This window comes from Hippocampus bargibanti, linkage group LG07 (assembly GCF_051943395.1).
Source record: "Hippocampus bargibanti isolate YZ-2025 linkage group LG07, ASM5194339v1, whole genome shotgun sequence".
Classification (NCBI taxonomy): Eukaryota; Metazoa; Chordata; class Actinopteri; order Syngnathiformes; family Syngnathidae; genus Hippocampus; species Hippocampus bargibanti.
In genome coordinates this window covers 24,175,570-24,198,983 of record NC_142740.1, presented here as the reverse complement: position 1 = coordinate 24,198,983, position 23,414 = coordinate 24,175,570, and the positions used below count along the sequence as shown (strand labels likewise).

General features: G+C 39.2%; 1 protein-coding gene across 12 annotated transcripts; it reads left to right on the top strand.

Annotated features, from left to right (window-relative positions):
• The first annotated feature begins 1,222 nt into the window (after window positions 1-1,222).
• On the top strand, window positions 1,223-23,371 carry dazap1 (DAZ associated protein 1). Of its 12 annotated transcripts, none has more exons than XR_016115508.1 (14): window positions 1,262-1,359; window positions 1,692-2,056; window positions 3,100-3,140; window positions 7,130-7,296; window positions 7,668-7,733; window positions 8,478-8,585; window positions 8,768-8,816; window positions 12,563-12,645; window positions 14,892-15,039; window positions 15,212-15,244; window positions 15,662-15,811; window positions 17,735-17,899; window positions 21,749-21,827; window positions 22,345-22,403. XR_016115508.1 is itself a non-coding variant. In XM_089000338.1 (13 exons), the coding sequence occupies exons 2-13, from the start codon at window positions 1,992-1,994 to the stop codon at window positions 22,512-22,514; spliced, it is 1,242 nt and encodes a 413-aa protein (XP_088856464.1). In that variant the 5' UTR covers window positions 1,262-1,359; window positions 1,692-1,991; the 3' UTR covers window positions 22,515-23,371. The 12 variants fall into 12 exon arrangements, 10 of the variants coding, with proteins under 10 accessions (XP_088856467.1, XP_088856466.1, XP_088856472.1 ...); XR_016115507.1 differs by lacking the exon at window positions 22,345-22,403 and adding an exon at window positions 20,545-20,639 and having other exon boundaries at window positions 21,754-21,794; XM_089000338.1 differs by lacking the exon at window positions 21,749-21,827 and having other exon boundaries at window positions 8,481-8,585; window positions 22,345-23,371.
• Window positions 23,372-23,414: the final 43 nt, after the last annotated feature.

Below are 23,414 nucleotides of genomic sequence, written 5' to 3'. Positions count from 1 at the left end.
TTGCTCGCTAATCGCAGGGTACACATAAAAACAATCAAGGGACAATTTGGAGTGCCCAATCCACCTGCCATTCATGTTATTGAAATGGGAGAAGAAACGGGAGTACCCAGAGAAAACCCAGGCAGACACAGCGAAAACATGCAAACTCAATCTGAATTGAACCCTGCACTCTGCACCGCGAGGCTGTTCAATGATAGCACAAAACTGCTTTATCGGAAACCAACATAAACTGGACACTCTTATTTTGTGTATTTTTTTAAGCGTAAAGTTGTAATATTACACTGAAAATCCTTTACAATGAAATCATGTTTGCAACTGGACTTTTTTTTCACAACACGGGACTTTTCACTTTAGCGAATTACAAAGATGTAAACTGTAAGAACAACGGCAAGCATGTTGATCATAGATTTCTGAAAGAAAGTATAGATATTTGCAAATGTATTTTGACTAAACACTATAACATAATATAATATAATATAATATAATATAATATAATATAATATAATATAATATAATATAATATAATATAACATTACATTAATGAAATGGAAATTTCATTAATGTTATATTAATTATAAAGAAAGTTTTACTGATGACAACCTGAAATTCAACACTTTGAATTCAATAATGTCTCCATTATATAAATAGTAGTAAATTAATGGGTTGTTACACTTCTAATAACATGAAAAAATAGATCTGCTTGCTATATAAATCTATTGGAAAAAAACTTGGTCTCACACATTGTAAATAGCACAGTCACCTTATGTCAAGTCAATACTGTTACATATATCAAATATGTTTTTTTTTATATTTTTATATATTTTTATACTTTGCACGTTGTACAGTGCTTTTTATGATATTTTTTTGTGCAGTTGTACATTTCAGTCTGCTGACAATTTATTTTGTGCATAGAATACGTTGTTTTATCTTCCAAACCCCTTTCAATTTTGTTAGTATAGGTTGCAAATGTCCCCATTGCGGGACTATTAAAGGCTTTAAATTCTGATTCTGATCCAGCCGATCTCTCTTGCATGAATGATTTCCCTCATAACGATCAGTGATGATTTTTCACATTTGCAATCGCTTCAGATTATTATTATTATTATTTTTTGTGATGAATCAGTAAAGTTTCCGATGTTGTGATCGTGGTGGCAGCGGCGGCGTAGTGTTCCTTTAAAGGCGGTGCACCCTGCACTGTCGTCATTGCGCAGATGAGTTTTGAACCAAAAAGCGGAGTGACCTTCCTTCCTTCGCTTTCAGTGTGAGAGGGGCAGTAGTCAAGCGAGAAGCCGGCCACAGTTTACGCAGCGCCCCCGCTTCAGTCTCAGAAATGAACAACTTAATCGGCGATGAAGTCGGGTAAGCTCATGCCAACGAGACGCCCTTGAATGGGATGTTGTCGTTTTCTGAAGTTTCTTTTGGGGTGGATAACTTGCGCTCTTGCCGGGCTGTCATTTGACAGCTAGCGTTTGCTAGCAAGCTAGGTTAGCTTCAGCAAGATAGCGAGAGTCCTAATAGATGAAAATATGACAAAAAAAGGGGCATTTATGATGGAAGTCGTGAGTACGGCAGCTGGAACGGGAACGTCCTACGTTGGCATTGGCTACTGCCCCAGTGCCTGTTCGGGAAATATAACAAAGTGTCACGGTATTCACTTTTGCCGGTTGTTGTGTTTTTCTCTCGTTTCGAAGCATCTGAACTAGGCAAGGTAACGTTTGCTGGCGAAGCCCAAGTCTGGCTGACTTGGCCAAGAGGACACTTAGCGGGCATCGCGGTAGGATTCGGCATCCTCCCCCCAGCTCGTCCTCTGCCTTTCGCAGAGTCGGGGTAGTCTGCCCTTGGTCAGATTGAACGGAACGATTTAGATAATGCGGAGGAGCACCTGCTGGTGAAATTGCAGCATCCGAGCGAAGCATCTCTCCGACCGGGACCGCCGTGCTCAGACTGGATAAAGCCGGCTCCAGCCTGTGCCATTATTCCACCACAATTGGATGATGTACACGGTCATCCGCGGCGAAATTGTTATTAAAGAACTCGAGGGGAAAAGCATGTTTGGGTAAAATACTGAACCTGGTGTTTATATAGTCCCCCTGGACTTGGTGTCGCAACCTCTACACTTCTGTAGAAGACGGTTTACACTTTTTTTGTTAACACCTGTCTACTGTTTTTAATTGGCGCATCTCTATGTGTACATGTGCACTTTATTGTTCCACCGGTGTAGTTGACTAAATATACAAATATATTTAACTGCTGCAGTGCAACGGTTAATCAACGCACCGTATCGTATCTAACCCATCAATATTTGACGGATAAACTGTGTACATCACAGGTGTCAAAGTCAAGGCCCGGGGCCAAATCCGGCCTGCCACATCATTTATTTCCGCCCGCGAAAGCAAATCAATCTTGTAAAATTCCACGATGGTTGCTAAAATCCTAACCAAAATTTCATATTTTGGATGTAAACCACAATAACAGTCATTGTTCTTGACTTCAGATTTGAAAACTGGTTATTCATTAATTTGTTGTGCGCTTTATATGTTATATGTGGAGGGAATTAAACATTCTAATGGCTTCCCCAAATTCATAACGGCCCTCGAGAGGAAACCATAACTACAATGTGGGCCGCTGCAAAAAATGACTTTGAAACGCCTGGTTTACATTGTTGCACATGACTGTTTCTGACTGTGCACTGTTGTTTGCATCAGTCTACCTGACTGAATGCACTTATGTAATTGACCGTATACACATGTCCTACTGTATGCTGTTTCCCTGACTTTTTACACCTTACTAGATTGTGTACTCTTCTATCATTGACTTAAACAGTATCGGTGTTGTAGCTGACTGTGGACAAATGGTGTGTACTTTAATTTTTATATTGGTTTACCTAACAATATGCACTTAGATATTCTCGACTGTTTGAACTTCTGTATGTGACTAATGTGGTACATTATGTGCATGCACGTGAGTATGCAGTATACACAACTATTGTGTAACTGACATGTACTACTACCGTTAGTGTAACTATCAGCATACACGACTGCAGCTATTGGTTTAATATATTAAAATAATATAAAATATTATTTTTTGGTTTTCTTTCAGAAAATTGTTTGTTGGTGGGCTGGACTGGGGCACCACACAGGGTAGGTATCTCAACTGTCATATTTAAACAGAATAATCAGCTAATTTGCCTGTAGTATGACGTGAATAAACTGCCATTTGTCTCCTGGACATAATGGCACACTTTGTTGTCATATAAGAGAAGATGGGTGGTAGCTTATTAGGACTGGAACGAGTGAAACAGAACCAGTTAGAATTGCTGCGTCTAATTTCTGCTATAACCAAAATCATCAGAACTGAACATTTCAATATATTCTTGCTTTTTTTAAAACTTTGTAGTGGACCAAAAACTACAATTGAATTGATGTTTATTACAATCGAATTCAGGTAACACTCGAATGATTGCGACAATAACATGTATTGCAGCACGCTTGCTCATCATTGGGTGTGTGTGTGTGTGTGTGTGTGTGTGTGTGTGTGTGTGTGTGTGTGTGGGGAGAGGGGGGCTTGAAGTGTGCCTGAAGTGTGCCTGAACCCCCCGCCACACCTTTTGGGCTGCAATTGCACTTGCGATTAAATATGTTCTTAAACTAAAATAATTTAGTTTTTGTAACTCCCTCAATTGAGTGTTTTAGGTGCAGTACTACCATATTTAATATACTTGTCCGTACTCTTGTATTGCTTTAAATGGCCATCACCTCATAGCTTTTAAATGTGTCCCGCCTGTTGTTGGTTAATGGCTGTCTAACAACTGATTGCCTGCTGTGTTGGGGCACAGTGCTTTTGGCATAAATAACTACATGCCTTCCTGAGTAATCCTCAGCCAGGTACATTCGTTTAGTCACTGCTTGTCAAAGCCACTGGCTCGTGCGTTTTTAAGACCATATTGAGAGAGAAAAAAAACGTTTTCATCACTGGCTTTGTGTTGAAGATTACTCCACCAGCCGTGTTTGTGTGTGTGTATTTATATATATATATATATATATATATATATATATATATATATACACACACACACACACATATATATATATATATATATATATATATATATATATATATATATATATATATATACACACACACACACATATATATATATATATATATATAGTAATAGTCTACACACACACAGTAAAGTCTCGTTATATCGATATCGGTTATATCGATAGTACAGCTTATTACGATACTATTTCTATGAACGCAAGGAGAAAATTTACATGCCGCAGGATCAGATATATCGATAGTCCGGTTATATCGATATTTTTTCCGACTCCCGGGAATATCGATATAACGAGACTTTACTGTATATACAGTAAAGTCTCGTTATATCGATACTCAAGGGAGTCCGAAAAAATATCGATATAACCGGGACTATCGATATATCCGATCCTGCGCCGAACTGCATTAAACAAAAGCCGCCAAAAGGGGGCAGCCAAGCGCCATATAAGAAACGGAGCTGGCCATTAGCTCCCTTTTTTGTTCCCCCAATGTTACCTCAAAATGGCACATATAATTCTTTAATGATTGTAAACATGTATGCTTTAATCTTCAGAACTACAGTGTATTTGAAACAGATTCATAACTGGATGTGTAACAAGAAAGCATATTATCCGAATCTGAAGCCATTGTTTGGATTCACAAGCAATGCAAGACGTCTTGGCGTGAAGTCATTTTTATTTGCATTTGAATAAAAAGTGACATCGGCTGTCCTTTAATACACAGTATGGAATGTTAATAATTTTCAAAATCATCGCGCTTCAGCAGACAAAACAAGAAACATTGTTGCAAAAAACGATTGCATTCATATACAGTACAGTGGGCATGTACATAACACAACAGGGAAACTGCAACGCTTACATCTTACTGTATTATGTATACAATTTAAAAAAGTCATCAATCTTCTTCTGCTTCCCATTTTTACCTTTTAACACAAACACTTCAATCTCGTCTGCTACACACGAGCTAGCGTCTGAAAATGAAAATGGCTCTGCTACACGAGTGCTGGGCACGTAACCAAGTCACCTGACCAAGTCGACCAATGGCGCGACCGATGGCGGCTCACGTAACAAGACACGTGACCAAGTTGACCAATGGCGCGACGGATATATCGATGTAAACAACAAAAATGGCCAGCGGGGGATGAAAAGGAGCACCGTAATAACCGGATTATCGTAACAACCGGGTATCGTACTAAACGGTACTAATTATACATAAAAAGACTAGAAATGTGCAAGGGAAACGAAAATAATATCGTAATAAGCAGTACTATCGATATATCGATATATAATCTTCAATTGCTGCTGTGGACTGCAAATTTCCCCATTGCGGGACGAATAAAGGTATTCTGATTCTGATTCTGATAACCGATATAACGAGACTTTACTGTATAAAATCAACAACAGACTAAAAACAAAATCTGATTGGTTACTTCTTTGGTAGTTGCTTCAGGTCTTTTCTGTGCACTGCTGTTAATGTGGCGCAATGCTGCAACTGCAGTCTAAATACCTGATTGCCGCATAGAGATTTCAATCGCTCAATCAGCACGGCTGGAGCTTGACGCCGTGTTGAGCGATATCAATCGACCTGGCTGGGGGTGGCACAAATTAGCTGGGGGCGGCCGGCATGTCATTTTGAACGCAGAAAAAATGTGTGTGTGTGTGTGTGTGTGTATATATATATATATATATATATATATATATATATATATATATATATATATATATATATATATATATATATATATATACAGTGAGACCTCAACTTACAAACTTTTCGTCTTACAAACGTCAAATTTATGAAAATTAAACCTTATAATAAGCACTATTTTCATAATATACACCCACCACGGCTGGCGGAGTGATCTTCGGCGGAAGCACACGACCGAACAGCATCAGAGGTTAAGTTACCAACAGTCCTTATAACTCTCCTTCCATAAGCCATCAACGACCATCAAAAAGGTAAATAAAACTTTATTTTACAGCACAGTTTATTTCTTTAATTACAGTCATCGATGAGAAGGTTTCTTCAGCCGTCATCTGTACACATTTGAAGGTTTCGGACGTTTCGCATCCTATCCAAGAGGCTTCGTCAGCGAACTAAAGTCTGACTGGTCATATCGGCCCTATTTATATATCCCTAATGTCCAGACATGGCGGCGCCGGACACAGCTAAGATAGGTCCCTACTCTCAGGTAGACCTTAAAATAAACTGCATTATTGTGATGATGATGATGATTATTATTATATATACATACATACATACATTTTTGTGTACGAGTGTATATGTATATGTATGGCAACCGGTTGGGGTGTACCTCGCCGACTGCCCAAAGACAGCAGGGATGGCCTCCCGCAACCCCGCAACCTTTGTGTGCCTAAGTGGATACGAAAATGAATGAATGAATACTGTCTATGAATAGTGACAATCTTACTCACTTTACATGCCTCTTGTTGAATCTGATTTTGGTCCAGTTACCAGTCCACAACCTCCTCAGAGATAGTCTCACGTGTGTCCAATTTTTCCATTGGTACCTTCTTCTTTGACCACTGTGTAACTTTGGACATGTATGTCTTAATGGCACTGTAGCATAAAGATCACAAGCCCAGCACTGTGGAACACGGCTTATTATTCTCTTGTCATTGTCCGCAGGGCTTCCCAGCAATGAGAAAAGCAATTACAGACTCCTTAGTTGTTGTAACTTGCTCACTTTGACTCTGGGTGTGTGCTGGCATCTCAGGGTTGTGGCATTTGCTTGGTGATATGGAAAGATGGCATTGGGTCAGTCCTTTAGGAATGTGAATACATGCAATCTGTGTGTTTTAATATTTTGATGTCGCTATAAACAAAACATTGCTGAATGACAATGATTAAAAGTCGTAGTTAATTTGCCTTTTCACAATTGTGCTGAAGGTATTTTCCACGCTTCATTAATCATGTTGAGAGTATGCGTCTACTCCTTATGCTCAGGAGACAAACAGATCTGAGTCATGTCGTTCATAACCATTTTACATTTGCTTAGTTGTTGTGTCGTTTTTATCATTGATTTCTTTTTTTAATCTTCTTCCCTCAGAAACCCTGCGAAACTACTTTTCACAATATGGGGAAGTGGTAGATTGTGTTATAATGAAGGACAAAACAACTAATCAGTCGCGAGGCTTTGGTTTTGTCAAATTCAAAGACCCCAATTGTGTACGGACGGTGCTGGAGACAAAGCCTCATAATTTAGATGGCAGAAATGTAAGTATTTCGTATGAAGACTCTTGAGACATCACTGTTTACATGCATATTTTAAGAAATGCGTAGTCGTAAACAGTTACAGTGCAATTGGTTACTCACAGTAATGAGATGTTTGTTAAGTACTGGTATACATCTTACTTTCTAAGGCTATTTGTTTTCCCTACAAGACTTTCCTGTTCAAAGTCAAATTGACCAATTTGGCAGTTCACATTTCAATTCCGACTTCATAAAAACACTGTTAGTTTCCTGAACTGTATCCAGTGTTATTCATCACGACTGTGGTATCTCATCAGGCATTTATTCAGTTACGCCACTGTGAAAACCATTTGACACACGATTGATTCTTAAACATTTCTTCTCTATGATGTCAGATTGACCCCAAGCCATGCACTCCTCGAGGAATGCAACCTGAAAAGCCTCGAACTAAAGAAGGCTGGGTAAGGAGAATCCTCTTTTTTTTCCTGGCCAGTGTTTATGCTGAAATGATTTTCTTCAGAGTAATATTAAGAAACCACAAGTTCCACAATTTGGACAGATAGTGACAGGATAATATAAGAAAGGTTTCACAATGTCTCACAATGGGGAAATTTTCAATTCAGTGAAGCAAAATTATGAAAGGGAAAAGTAGAAGAAGAATCAATGCAAAATTGCCACATTGATTGTGTTTTGACAAATATTCAAGTGAAATTCAGCTTGATCAATTTTGATGTCAAGCCATTTTGCTCTGCAAAATGGCATGATCGATTAGTAGTACTCTCTCGGCGAGTATACAAATGTCACTGTGTGTACACGTTCTTGATCTGATGTGTTGCTGTTGCATCCATAATAACTGTGCTCTTGTTCCGGCTGTCTTTCTCTCATACATTCATCTCTTACAGTTATGGCTCCGTTTTGACTGATTTTCTAATTTGCAGTGTGTTTGATTGAAATATTTTTTTTTAGGAGCAGCCTTTACAGTTTGAGTGCAGTGCGATTGTGAAGAGAGTGAGTGGAGAAAGCAGTGTTGCCTGATCTGTGGGGACTCGTGTTTGCATTGACATGACATGTTAAGAATTATACCCCAGGGCAAGAGGAGAACCTAATTTCTTCCGCACTGCCTGAATAGATGATGGCTTAGCTGCCCTTCCCAAAGGGATTCTTTAACAGACACTGTAATCCATACACTCCTTGTTTTCTTTCAGAAGGGCAGCAAAGCAGATAGCAATAAATCAAAGAAGATATTTGTAGGTGGAATCCCCCATAACTGTGGCGAGCATGAACTCAGGGACTATTTCAATAGGTTCGGAGTGGTGAGTATTGTCAATTACATCAACCGTTCATTTTGGCTTTATGACTATTTGGTGACGTTAAATAATAACACGGCATGTTTCATGGAATGCGAAACAGCAACAGGGATATTTGTCTTGATTTAGGCAAACAAAGCACCTTGTCTGTTTTGTAAATGGCCTTTGTTCCCTTTGTCCAATTCAAGGTCACAGAAGTGGTAATGATCTATGATGCGGAGAAGCAGAGGCCCCGAGGTAAAAGCTGATCCCGTTTTCACCCCTCTCCCTTCCCTCCCACTCTCCTCCATCCATACCGTACCATCTTAAATCTAATGACAAACTATTTGGGCCCAAAGAGAAACAGACCATTCAACTGTGGAAATTGCATTTGTTTTAAACACTGCAGACCATGCACACTTCCTGTGTGTGGGCACCAATTTGAGGTCAGAACAAGTTATCATGGTGTAGAAATAAATAGGCAATACGATTTTGGACGTTAGCGTCAGAGAGAAAACATCAAGAGGCATTACAGAGCACTTCTTAGCCTCACTCTTTCATATAGATGCATTTTTCATTTTTTATGACTTTTAAATTGACAAAAAAAATAATAATAATAATAAATTTCATTTCTAAGCGCCTTTCAAAACTCTCAGTCACTTTTCAGTCACAAGATACGTTTTTCTGTGGGTGAGCAGCGGCAGCTACATGCGCTAGCATTCACTCAACCCAGAAGTAACTCAAATGGATAGTAAGCTAGCTAGCTAATAGATAGCCAGCTAGCTAGCTATATAACTAATAGAGAGCCAGCTAGCCTTTATTAGTCTCACAGGAAAATTTACATTTCACAGCTGCACACATCAGCTAAATTAACATGGCCTTGAGTAACGTGATAATGACTTTAATATTTTTGTCTTTCCGAATTCATACAAATTCAAATATATATAAATGATAATTCAGTTGCTGCGTCAGAAATTATGGTTGTATCCGCTACAACTACATATTTAACTCAAAATGAAAAATGTCACGCTATCTATAAAAAATCAAAATCGTATGCCCGTATTTGGATACCTCCACAACGGGCATTTTAGAAGTAAAAGCCATATTTATCTATTGAGAGAAACTTTGTAGAAAAATAAAAAACAAATACAAAAAGTTAATAGCGAGTTGTTAGCCGATGCTTTGGGAGATAACGCATCAACTAAAAGGGGAGACATTTTAGGCAGCCAGATGGTCAACATGCAAAAGGCACTGGGAACAGTTTGAGTCCTGAAGGGGGATTTGACCTTCAAAAGCACGGCCTCAATGCTAAATGTGATCTTGCATTTCTCAAGTAAAAGAGTGTATGTATTCGCTACAAAAAAAGGCCTCTTTATGAATTACCTGAACGTAGAAGAACATATGACAGAATTGCATCCCTTTGTGGATAGTGACACTTCCAGCGACAATTGTCTCACTGGGAATCAGACCAGCCATCGGCAATGTTGGTGTCAGCCCCTGCCCAGTGAGCTCCAGTCACATCAGTTTCATCTACATTTGTCCTACATAGCAACGATGCAGCGACCAGTGACCCACAACATCTTCTGTGTTACTGTTCCTCCTCCACTTCATTTACTCTCTGTTGGGAGAAACAAAATAGTTTGTCATTGGCGTTTAACATGATAATGCACCAGTAAACACCATTGCGCAATCTCTGTTAAGGTAACTTGAAAATGTTTGGTTAAGTGTTTTCACCTTGGTTTTGTACATAAACGTACTGCAAACGGCAGAGTATGTTTTATTACCATATGTAGAAATTGTAAGTCATTTTGTAAGTGGGCCCTTTCTATTTTTCTTTTCCTCTGTGCCCATTCTCCCCGTGAATTGATTGAATGTGATTAACTGTGTCTCTTAAGATTTGTCTTTTCTCCTTTAGGTTACTGTGCATTGACTGGTACCACAGAGGTACAGGCCAAACATTTGAGAATGCCCAAAATTACAATTGATCATTGGGGTGTATACAAAGTCGTTTTCTTTCTCATAACCCTGCCATATGAGATATTGCATGTAATTGTGAATGTCAAACAAAAACCCCTCTAAATGTGGTCAATGAAGATACAAAAATAGTTTGCGTTTTGTGTATAATATCCATATCAGGAGCAAGAAGCAACATTTATATATATAAAAAAAATATACATTCTATTGATGTGTTGTAAATACATCAGAACTTTGTGACAGCATTTGAGCAAAGAATGAAAACCAGTTATTTGGTATTGCAACAAGCTCAGTGTCACCAGACGTGTAACTGCTTTCCATGAAAGGGTTAATGAGAATCATTGCATGGTCTTAAATTCTGATTTAACACTGACTGAAGTTATTAATACCAATAGGCCACACAGCTTGGGGATGCGAGGCTGAAGGTCTGTAAAATCTGTTTGTTGTCTCTTAGGATGTTTAAGTGAATTCGGGTTAGGTCCCCAAGTAGAGATGGGAACTCAACCTAGTTCTGCCAAAGAGAAAATTAATTGAAAGTAGATCACCGTGGCACTCAGAAAAGTACAGTTTGTTATTGAAATAAAATCTTTGAGGTTGGGGTCATTCTGCACATCTTAAAGGACAACCGACGTCCCCGGACAAGTTGTGTCCATAATTTGTAAAATCACTTCAAATGACTTCTACTGAGCGTATTTTAATAAGATTCCACCGCATATAGCTATATTTTACGTTTTAAGACTCTCGCTGAACATTCAGGTAGTCTTCTTTTTGAGTTGGTGACGAGTCCTCACGTCACGTCAGAAAAGGACCGCCTGCTGACCGTGAAAAGGACGCATTGTCGTATTGTCCTTCCATCACGTCAATGTATTTTGCTGTAGTTGTTTGGTCTGGGGACCTCGTGTTGCACCCAAAAGCCGCCAGAGGGTGTCCAAGCGCCATTTAAGAATTTATCAGCCTGTGGAAACGGAGGTGGCCACAGAATGTCGCCATTTTGTGCCTCTTTTTTTTGTGAGAGATTTTCCCCCAATGTTGCCTCAAAATGGCCCAAATACATTCTTTAATCGATTGCAAACATGTATGCTTTGCTCTTCAGAGCTACTTGAATCATATTCATAACTGGATGTGTTACAAGAAAGCATATTCTTCTAATCTGAAGCCATTGTTTTGATTCAGGAGCAATGCAAGACGTCTTGGCGTGACGTCACAAAATGGGGGCGGGACTTTCTGAAAATGCCCAATTCGCAGCTCAATTTTTTGCAGATTTTGGACACTAAGTCATTTTTATTGGTGTTTTGCCTTTGACAAAAACTATCATACTGCGTGTTTTGGGTATTTTAGATGCTATAAAACGTTTTTCTGGTGTCAGTTAAAAAACAAAAAAGTGACGTCGGTTGTCCTTTAATTACATTAATTTTTTTTTTCTGGGTAATAATCTGGATCTTTGTATATGCCTCATGAAAACTTCACACAAACACAAGTCATTTGGGCAGATCAGCCATGGCCTATATCTTTGTGTTATCATTTGCAGTTCAATTTCGTCTTATCCTGGCTGACTCAAAAGTAAAATATTCAATTTGGGAAAGCTTGGAAAAAGCTGTAGGCATTCTACAATTTGTTTTTCATAGTTTTGTAATGCATTAACAATGGCTGCCACGAGTGTGTGCTCCAAAGCAACATACCCAGGACAATTCAAGGTGGAGTTTGGATGAAACTGCATAAATCATGTCAATTTAGTAGTACTTTCAGTTGTATATATATAAGTACATAGATTCACCAATATTTATTATGCAAACTTCATTATTCATTCATATCACTTAATTCTCAAAATGTTCCAGAGTAATGTTCTCTTCAAGCCACCAGGCTGAAGAGGCTTGGATTTTGTGTGTGTGACGTCATCCAAACCCCAGGAGCCTCTCGCTCAATCTTGACATATCCTCACTCTGCCGAATCCCAATACTACTGTTCTTCATCTTGTGTTGTCACAACCCCCCTACCCCTGCTACCTTGATTCACTCTTGGTCGTTGGCTAGGTTTTGGATTTATTACTTTCGAGGCCGAACAGTCGGTGGACCAGGCTGTCAACATGCATTTTCACGACATCATGGGCAAAAAAGTGTGTAGTTGTAGTTTTATTTTAACCTTCAGATAAAACAGAGGCTTAGGCGACTGGCGTCATCTTACAACTCGATGTGATGCGGTGAGGTACAAATGCTAATGCATTTGGTAAATTTTCAAATTTGATTGTACAGTTACAGGTAGGCTTATTGGTTTCAACACTAAAGTATGTTCTCTTCACTGACGTGCTGTATTTTGATGCTTCAGATATTGTCGCCTGAGGCTCTGTTTCTAAATGACCAATCCTTTAGGTTGTTTGATGTAATTAAATTTTTCTTCTCAAAATTTTCTTCCTAAAAATAATTAAACTGTAGAACAAAATCTGCATGGTCATATATAAATGCATTTCTCGGCATAGCTAATTGGAATAAATATATAAACATATATATAATAAATTCACAGCCTATTTAATCACAAAATGTAATTAACCTAAAGGATTGGTCTAATCATTTTTTTAAATATATATTTGGTTGACAGGTCACTTCCATGTATTTTACTTAAAAACAAAAAACTCAGTGACCTCAATCAAAGAATCTCCATACTGTGTACATCCGCCATTCAAAAACATTTTGCAGCTCTCCCAAATCACAATTGAGAAAACACATAGTAAAAATAATTCACCACGATGCAATGTTTAAACTCATGTTCTCACCTACTGGTACCCGCATTGGGGTTTCTGCTGTTACATGGCAACCCCCCCCCCCCCACCTCTTGAAGCCTTATCTGAAATGTTAAAACAAGTGTTTTTAGATCCCATGTAGTTCAGATTATCAACGTCAGATTAACAATAGACATGTTGTCTGTTTCCAATTAAAAGTGGCAATTTGCTGTATGGTAATTATTCTTATTTTTTAAAATTAGAATAATGACCCACAGAAGGAACCAAGAATGTCTTACTTAAAAGGTCACTTTCACATTACAGGTACTGTATATCTAGGCTGAATCCAATCTCATTGGTGATGGATTGAGCTCAACCTGTAAACTCTCCAGTTTGACACTCCCCTGACTTTGCCCTGATTTTTCAGCAGGCGTCAAGGCTCAACTTAATCCATTGTTCTTGACTTGACATTACCTTACGCTGGGACTTGAGGGACCCTGGGAGGTATGAGTTCCAAAATTAGAAAATGGAGCACTTCAAACTGAGGAACAAATCCCAGTTCTGTTGTCGGGACTTTACAGAAGTCATGGTATCCATCACACGAAGCTGTGATGCCCACGGGAGAGAGCGCTTTGGTAGCTGCCGGCGGCACCGGGACCACTATCAGACATGCGTGTAATTGGGTCGACGGAGAAAAAAAGGGAGGAAGCCGGGGTTGCCAGCAACACCTTAAAGCTGGGTGAAATTTGTGATTCATTTTCTTCCTGCAAAGTGCCCCTAATAAGTCAACCCCTCAGTCTATTTCTGGTTGGCTCCCCCTTAGTCTCTGCCCGTTTCTTTGAGCTGGTTAACTGTTTGTTGCTGTGCCTTGTCACCCATTTTTTTCCAATTCAAAGTGTGTTTCTAACTTGGCCATTCAACATACTATACATGCATAGATTCCAAATGGATGAATGGTTGGTGAACGATCATGGTCAAGTATCAAATGGAACAGAGATCGGTTTGATGTGTGATGACACCGATTGACATTTTTTTACAAAATTGCGCCTATTGACACAGTATGAACATTCAATTTTACACTGACAAGTATTCATTTGTTCTTTCTGCATGTTTACCTTGGATACTTTTAAAACTGAAATACAATTTCTCTCTACATCCATTCCCCTTAAAAAGTATTCCAGTTAGAATAAATTGACATTTCTTTGTATGCATTAGATGAAGGAAGGTAAGTTGTAATTTTACATTAGCGTACTCTGTTTTGTAGAAGGCAGTTCATTCAATGAAATATAAATCTATGTTTCTCAGGTACATTAAATGTTCAGATCAAGATAGATTTTCATTTTAAAAACATTTGCTAAATATTTGCATCATAAAGTATATGGAATTTTCAAAACTATTTGGTTTGTAGTACCTGATACACATAGCTGTACTTCTCTCCTGTATACGCCCAAATTTAGTTTTAGAATTCAATCTATGATATTGACCTAAAGTAAAACTTTTGAAATTGGCTAACAAAAAATGCATTTATCTTAAAATTCGGGTAAGGAAGGACACGTCTTACCACATGGTTGGGAGGGGGGGGGGGGGGTTCATGGGCCATTTGCTGGTATTACCAAATGGTATCCTTCTTTTTGTCCTTTGTCCAGGTTGAAGTAAAGAAGGCAGAACCTCGTGACAATAAAGCTCCTTGCCAGCTCGTCCAAGGCCAGTGGGCACCCAGAACCATCTTGAGTGCAGCTAATGGTTGGCCGGCACAACCTGCCCAGGCTTGGCAACATCCTTACGGGACACAAGGTGAGTACATAAATAAATATGCATTATTAGTTCTTTGAGTAGACGTGACCTTCTGTGAAAATGTTGTTGATCGATTCAGTTTAAAAGTTCATCTGGATTTTGAACATGCCTCTACTTTCGAGATGCCAATTTTTCCCATTATCTAAATCCATGTTTTATTTTGTCCCTGAAGGCATTTGGGTGTCCACAACAGGCCAACCCATAGGTAGGCTCTCAACCTGGCATTTCCAACAACAAACAACCAAATATTGCTTGTTTTATCTATGTAATGACATGAATTGAAATCATTTTTGCTATATGATGGCACAATTCAATTCACGTGCTTGTGCTTCTTATATTTAGCTTATTTAGCTAACGTGATTTTTTTTTTAATTATGTTTGGCCGACACCGTAATTGCACAAACAGTATTTAGCTCAAATGTGTTAGCTCCATACGTAATCACATTGTCCAAGACATAGATGCCACATCTACCATATTCTCAGCCAAACTAAACAGTCACCAGGCATATTGTCAATATTTATGAGCATGTTATGCCAGCAGTCATCGTTGTAAACTGACGTAACACACATGGTTCAATTGATAAGAAATGTTTACAAGAAATTGTGTTCTCCAATTGACCAGGTGGTTATGGACCTCCATTAACAGTGGGCAGGGGGACCCCCACACAGCCCCCTTCACCTTTTAGTGCATTCCTGGTCACCACCCCAGCGGGCAGCTTTGCTGCACCTCAGGGCTACCCTCCACAGGGCTTCAGTGCAGCACCTCAGTTTGGTGAGTGACACTAAATGCTCAATTGTCTCGGAATGCAGTGGTTAAATTATTATGTAACCACAAGGGGGCACAAGCCAGTGTCTTATTGTGCCGGTCCCAAGCCCGGATAAATACAGAGGGTTGTGTCAGGAAGGGCATCTGGCGTAAATTTTTTTGCCAAAACAAATATGTGAATCAAACCTCTGAATGCCACCCCTGGAAAGGAGAGGAATGAAGATCAGTCACAGCAAGATGGAATATATGTGTGTGAATGAGAGGGATCCAAGTGCAAGAGTGATGCTACAGGGAGAAGAGATAAAGAAGGTGGAGGATTTTAAGTACTTGGGGTCAACTGTCCAGAGCAATGGAAAGTGTGGAAAAGAGGCGGAGAAGCGTGTGAAAAATGTCAGGTGTGATGTGTGATAGAAGGGTTTCAGCTAGGATGAAAGGAAAAGTGTATAAAACGGTGGTGAGACCAGCCATGATGTTTGGACTGGAGACAATGCCACTGAAGAAAAGACAGGAAGCAGAGCTGGAGGTAGCAGAGCTCAAGATGTTGAGGTTTTCTTTGGGAGTGACCAGGTTGAATAAGATCAGGAATGAGTATATTAGAGGGACAAGTCATATTAGAGACTTTGGAGAGAAAGTCAGAGAGGCCAGACTGAGATGGTTTGGAGATGTCCAGAGGAGAGAGAGTGACTATATCGGGAGAAGGATGCTGAGCCCTGTACTGCCGGGCAGGAGACCGACAGGAATACCAAAGAGGAGGTTTATGTATGTTGTCAAAGAGGACATGAAGGTAGCTGGTGTGAGAGAAGAGGATGCACAAAACCGAGTTGGATGGAGGACAATGATTCGCTGTGGCGACCCCTGAAGGGAAAAGCCGAAAGGAAAACAAGAAGAAGCAGTGGTTAAAATTATCCACTGAACAAAACTAAATGCAGTTTTTGAAACTGGTGCTGATTTTGTAGAGCTACTGAGGTGTCCTGCTTTTTTTTTTCCCTCACCAAAACAGAAGCCCAGAAAATAAGGACACTTTTAGCTTTTGGCGACATGAACTATTATGGACAATACAAAAAAAATCTTATCAATCGATATATGGAGAGATGGATTTAGAATCTGTACTGTTTGTTCTACATTGTCATCAAATGGTGAGTATAGTTTTGCTTTGCTTGAATGCTACTGTGCCAATCTTCATCTTTATGAAGTTCATAGAGTTACTTGTTCTGTAGCCACAAGGGGACACAAGCCAGTGGCTTTTTGTGCCGGTCCCAAGCCTGGATGTATAGATAGGGTTGTGTCAGGAAGGCGAATCAAACCTCTGAAGATGGAGGACACTGATTTGCTGCGGCGACCCTTAGAAGGGAAAAGCCAAAAGGAAAAGAAGAAGACTGTTTTTTCTACATTGCATAAACCAAGGTTGATTTCCCATATTGGTTTGGACATTTTATACATGTGTGAAAACACACAAACGGTTCATTCTGTGGATCAAACAACTGGGCCGAGACCCACTTCTTGGGATGGTCACAGTACGCTTCCAAACGGTGCTGTTTGCTAGCGGTCTGAATACCGATCTGTACCAGATATGAGCGGACTTTTATGGGCCGAACAAGTCGTTGGAAATATTAGAATTTCGTGAGTCTTGATCACCCTTCGTCTTTTGTTTTGCTGTGTCGCTGCTATCATGATGTGGCTGACCCTGTTCCAAAATTTAGAAAAATGATTGAGCAGCTCTTGACATTCAAAATAATAATTTTCCAGGTCGAATAAATGCACAAATGTCTTGCGCAAGAATCACACTTCATGGGCACCATCTCATTAATGTACTGCAGGAAGAAGTGTTTAGCTTATGGGAGGTGTGCCCTGAAAGAAGCCAGCACCTTATTGAGAGACAAAGTAGGATTAGAGAAAAGTAATTAAGATGGTCACTTTATTGTGTAACAGGTTACAGTTTTGGCACTCCTCAAGCAGAACAGTATGTTCAGCAGGTTCCTCCTCCACCTACTACTCCAGGAACTGCAACACTGGGCTTTGCGCCGACCACAACACCAACTCAGGACTTAAGCAAAGCTTCATCTGGGCAGCCTGACTTCCCGTACAGCCAATATGGTAAGCAGTGTTGTTGTTATTTGTTTATGCACCTATGCACACGCCGTTACATTGTCGATAGCGTGAAAACGGAGCTTGCTGTTGAAATCATTTGTTAAACAGCCTACTGTATATGCTTTTTACATGGAACCTACTATCACCTGAGCTGTGAAGTGGCTGTCATTTGTGTCAGGTCTCTCCAGCAGAGCTTTGGTTTTATAAATGTTTGGCAGGTGTTGGTTTCAATTAGATCATCCTGACTCATAATGCTTGTTGTTTTAGCATTGATTTCATTCTTGACAGATTGCTTCATAAAGCTTTGTAGAAATACTGATGCCTTCGAGGTATTTCTTCTCTAACATTCAGTTGCCTTATTGAGGGCCTTGTTGATTTCCATGCTCGGTCTTGGCGCGATTGTCATACACTATACTACGTATTATGAAATCATCTGCAGCTCAGCATGCTTATACGTTTTTCAATAAGGGTGCACCAATCAATTTTTTTTTCTGGAAATCCCAATCTCAATCTTTAACTCATCATTCATCATCATTCAACTTCATCATTTGTTCAAGCGCTATATACGCTAAAAAATATAATAATAATAGCTATATAGCGCTAAAAAATGGAACTGTATAGTGCCACTTAGCAGTTTTTTTTTTTTTACAACGATACTAGTGCAGCGTGTTCTACCGGAAACAAATTCCTTGTGTGTTCTACATACTTGGCAATAAAGATGATTCTGATTCTGATTCTGATACTGTACACCAATATGTATGTCTTGTATTTTGGACAGCCGCCCTCATTTCAAGCTCCAATAACTCCAGACCCATATAATTTAGGAATTACTTCTTTTTTTCTGATGAAAGAAGAGAGTATAAGGTTTCTTATGCAGAATTGAATGTTTATGTAGTCCTAAAACTCAATATTCTTTGGGTCCTAGAATTTGAGTGACAATGCCAAAAACCTGAAGTGGACACATTTTTGCACATGTTTTGCAGTTAATTGAGTTAACATGTCTAGAATCAGAATCAGGTAGAACACGCTGCACTAGTATCGTCGTCAAAAAAAAACAAAAAACAAAAAAAACTGCTAAGTGGCACTATACAGTTCCATTTTGGCTACTGTTGAAAGAGTTCAAAGAGTTAATGGCTTGGCAGGCCAATCCGGATTTTTTTCTCCTCTCCATAGCCAACATCAAACTACTTCCATGTTCTAATCCGGTTTTATTGTAAAACATTAAATAATACCCGTGAAACAATGCAAAGCAACTGATTTGCTTATACTGCACAAAATAGCTCTCTTAAGTAAAAATGAAATACCCATCTGTAACTTTAAAGCAGAAGAGGACAGAGACTCTTTTTCAGACCTCTGCGTCGGGAGATATGATCGGTCAACAAGATGCGTTTTATTTGCAAGGATCAGTTGAAATTCAGAATATAGACCCCGATACTGATCCCAACCGATTGATTGGTGCCCCCCTACTCTAAACAATTTTCAACATTTCTGGCATTTGTTCATACCATACCCGCATGCTTGTAACTGAAATACAAATGCATTATTCATGCAGATTTGAAATCTTTCTAATCTTTGTCATTTTATCTACTGTGTTCCTTCATATACTGTATCGATGAGAAGGTTTCTTCAGCCGTCATCTGTACAAAAGTGAAGGTTTCGGACGTTTCGCCTCCTATCCAAGAGGCTTCGTCAGCGAACTAAAGTCTGACTGGTCGTATCGGCCCCATTTATATATCCCTATATATATACTGTACCTTTCTGCGGGATGTCCTTTTTTTTCTTTGAACGTAACAATATTATTTAACATTACCCTTGTCAGTGTTGACGAGCATCTTCAGTTGTTACCAGCAAGCACAAGCTAGCCAAGTGCAAATAAATTGGCACTTCTTACTTGTAACTTTTCCAGAGTGCTTTGCTCACCTGCACTTCAAGATCTTGTTGAGAGCATAACGTCCATGGACATAGAAATGGTCATTTAAGAGTCAGGTATAAAGGTAACGATGCATACAGAATTTTCTGAGACCCGATGACTTGATTCTGACTTTTACAATACAATACATATTGATTTATATAGTGCTTTAACAACAGCTGAAGCTGTAACAAAGCACTTAACATGAACAGCAGTGTTGCGTTACCTACCATTTTCTGTTTCATGTTCGTTCATTTTGCCTTTTGCGCTCCATCTTCCCTGCATCTTCAGACCTCCACTTAAAAGACCAAATATTACTGAATGAGCAACTTTTCCCCCAAGGACCTTTCATCCTAAAATTTGTCTTTTGACTGGCTACATGCCAGAGTTCCTCTGACATGTCATAATTTTTTAGACATATGTGGTAGATTTAGGTAAAATAAATGGCCTGTGCGTATTCAGCATTATAATTATAGCTGTAAAGTAAATGTCCCCTACATACCTATAGAATGTGAACCTTATTTAAACACACGGCGTACAGCGGCACTATGCACAATTCAGAGATATACAGAAATACTTTGGCTTGCCATAGAATCTGCAAAGTGACTCATTGCCAGATGGAAGTGTAGAGCCTGGAAATAAGTACAACTGTTCTGGTCTGTCAAGAGTAAGGTGGGTACTAATTACAGTAGTCAGCCAATATCAGGGTTCAGTCAACGTGGTCTCCTCGTCTCCCTGATAGGCTTGGGTAACTAACCTCAGGACCGCCCTCTGCCTACGGACCAACGCGTCCTCACACTTATGGTCAGGATGATCAGGGAGGATGTAGTAGTGCAGGTAGGTGCCAGCATCATAGTGTCCAACCCCAGAAGTAGCATTTCTTAATGACTGAGTGTCCATACTCATACTACAACCGGGTTATTTGCCTCTTTTGCAAAGGATTTAGCATGTGCATTCAAATTCTTGTGTGTGTGGGAGAGCATAGTCATTGGTCGAGAGTGTATTTGAAAGTAATTTGCAATCAAATTTCCTGCCAAAGCTTCAAAAATATTGTCTCCCTCTGTGGCTATTGCTTTACCCTCCCAAAACAACACCTATTTTTAGCCATTTTTTTCGAGTCTGCATTGCTTTGTGGCTTACTAGGATGATCTAATGGTCAGGAATACAGTAGGCTTATGACTGAGTTGTGTTTATGTATCACCATTTATCAAGTACTTTTCCATCCATGTCCTTATGCAACATGGTTCAAGTTTTCTAAAATGAAAACCACTTCAGAGGCCACAATTTTTGGAGTTGAAAGAAACCATCGAGTGGTCTTTAGTTTGACTGTTTTATTTCTGATTTCATCTTGTAGAGGTTAAAATGAGAGGACCTAAATGAATTGTATTGGTTCATGCCACTGCCATTTCAGATAGTGTAGTTTGTCATGTATCCGTGTTTGTGACCTAAAAAAATAGTCTGGTGAAAAGAAAGCAAACTCAACCCTAACCAGGAAGATTTAATGTCTACAAGCTCCTTGTGTATAGAATTCAGAATTCAAAAAAAGAATTAAAAAAAATAGAATTTGTGTATAGAATTCAGAAGTGAAACTAAGTGAAAGGAAAATATATTCTGTCATAAGATTTGCCTACTTTCATTTCTTTCATAACTTTGCTGCTGTGAAATGTAAATTTCTCCACTGCGAGACTAATAAAGGCCAATCCAATCCAAACGAGAAAAGTTGGCGACAGGAAAAGACAATTTCATGCAAAACGGGAGACCTGAATGTTTCTTTGTTTTGAGCGCATGGTCCAACATGTCCTAAACAGACAAAGAAAGTTGCAGTGCTCCAAAAGCAGATATTACCTGACATGCTGAAGAGTATGTAAAATACCAGGGATTAAGAGAAGTGACCAGGGTGCCAATCTTGTTCACCTTCTGATGAACTGTTATTTTTTTCTTTACAGAATAGGTGTCAAAGTCAAGGCCCGGCCAGGGGCCAGATCCAGCCAAACACATCATTTTATGTGGCCCAACGAAGCAAATGTGTGTCAACTTGCTGAAATCTGTTCCTAAATGTCACATTTTCATGAGTAATAAATAACGTTGAGGTTTTACTTTGGCCTGCGACCCAAAAAATAATTTGACACCCCTGCTTCACAAGAGTAGTGTATGCTCTATGAAGCCCTACTAGTCAATAGTAGTGGTATTCTACTGACTATAGTGTTGATGGAATATGAGTTGAACAGTAAAATCTACCCGGTTTTGTCAAGCTCGGGAGGCAGCCATTTTGCCACTTGCCCTTGACTAAAAATGACATCACAGTTGCTAAGATAACAACCTATAATGGCTCAGCTTCAGAAAACAAGTGAGCTGTGAGTGGTTGTTTCCTGACCCATGAGCAACCCTCATTTACTTTCAGTTGACATAAATGGCTGACACCCTAAAGTGGCTAAAACCTAGCGAAGTAGTGCAGAGAATGTGTGTATGGATATTTTACATGCTTGATACTTGTCAGTGATACGTTGATTTTTACTGTCACTTCAAACCTTCTGGCCCACAGCAGGCTACGCCCAGGACCTGACTGCATTCAGCCACACCTTTGCAGACCCGAGTCAGACAACGGTCTCGTACGGCACAGCACAGCCCGTTGCAGCTCCACAGCCTGTGGCCAGCGCATTTGGAAGAGGGCAAAACCACAACGTACAAGGCTTCCACCCATACCGACGTTGACTGACCTGACAGTTTGGGACAGGGATGTGATGTAAAATTTTACACAAACATAATCTGGGTGGGGTGGGGGGTGAAGTAAGGAAAAGAGTGTGTTCATTGTTCTTTTGGATTGTTTTGAATGAAAATTGTGAAATGGAAACTTGCAAGACAGCAGGTCTTCATTTGTTTAAGAGTTGTAAACATTTTTTTAACTTAATTTATTGAAAATTCATGACAAATTTCAAAGATACTGTTATGTCTAATGTTGAACAAAAACTACTTTGCAATAATGTTGATGGTCGCGTCAAACACTAGCACAGAGACTATAGGGAAAGAGACTTGCATATAAAAAAATGTATATTTATGGTTGACAAATGAAAACAGGGTTTGCATTTTCCTAGCTTTAAATACTTGTTTTTATTTGGTCACTATTGTTTACTTTCTGAGCCTTTCAAGTTTGTTTGAAATTGAGATTATAGATATATATTATACACAAACTGTGCAATTTTCTTTTTTTTTAAGAATTTTTTTACTAAAATATACACGTTGCTTGTTTTGTTTTTATTTAAAAACGTAGACTTCCCTCAGGTGGCTGTTTTGGGTGCGTTTTGCACTTATGCAAAAACTTATTAAAAAAAGGTTTTAAAGATTTGATTTCTTGAAGTAGTCACTGCTGATGTCATTTCATTTTATCCGTAGATAACGTTATAATATTGTAATACCATTCTTCGTGAATGAATGACTCGCTGATGCACGTCTATGAACATGAGAACTAAAAGAACAGACGTTCAAGAGCCACTTTCAGACTCGCTCCGACTCTGTTACATATAGTACAATATGACTAAACATAGTACTAAAGAACATTCAAAATGTAATGAATGCAAGTATCAATATATTGGTCATGCTCATGTGAAGAGATTC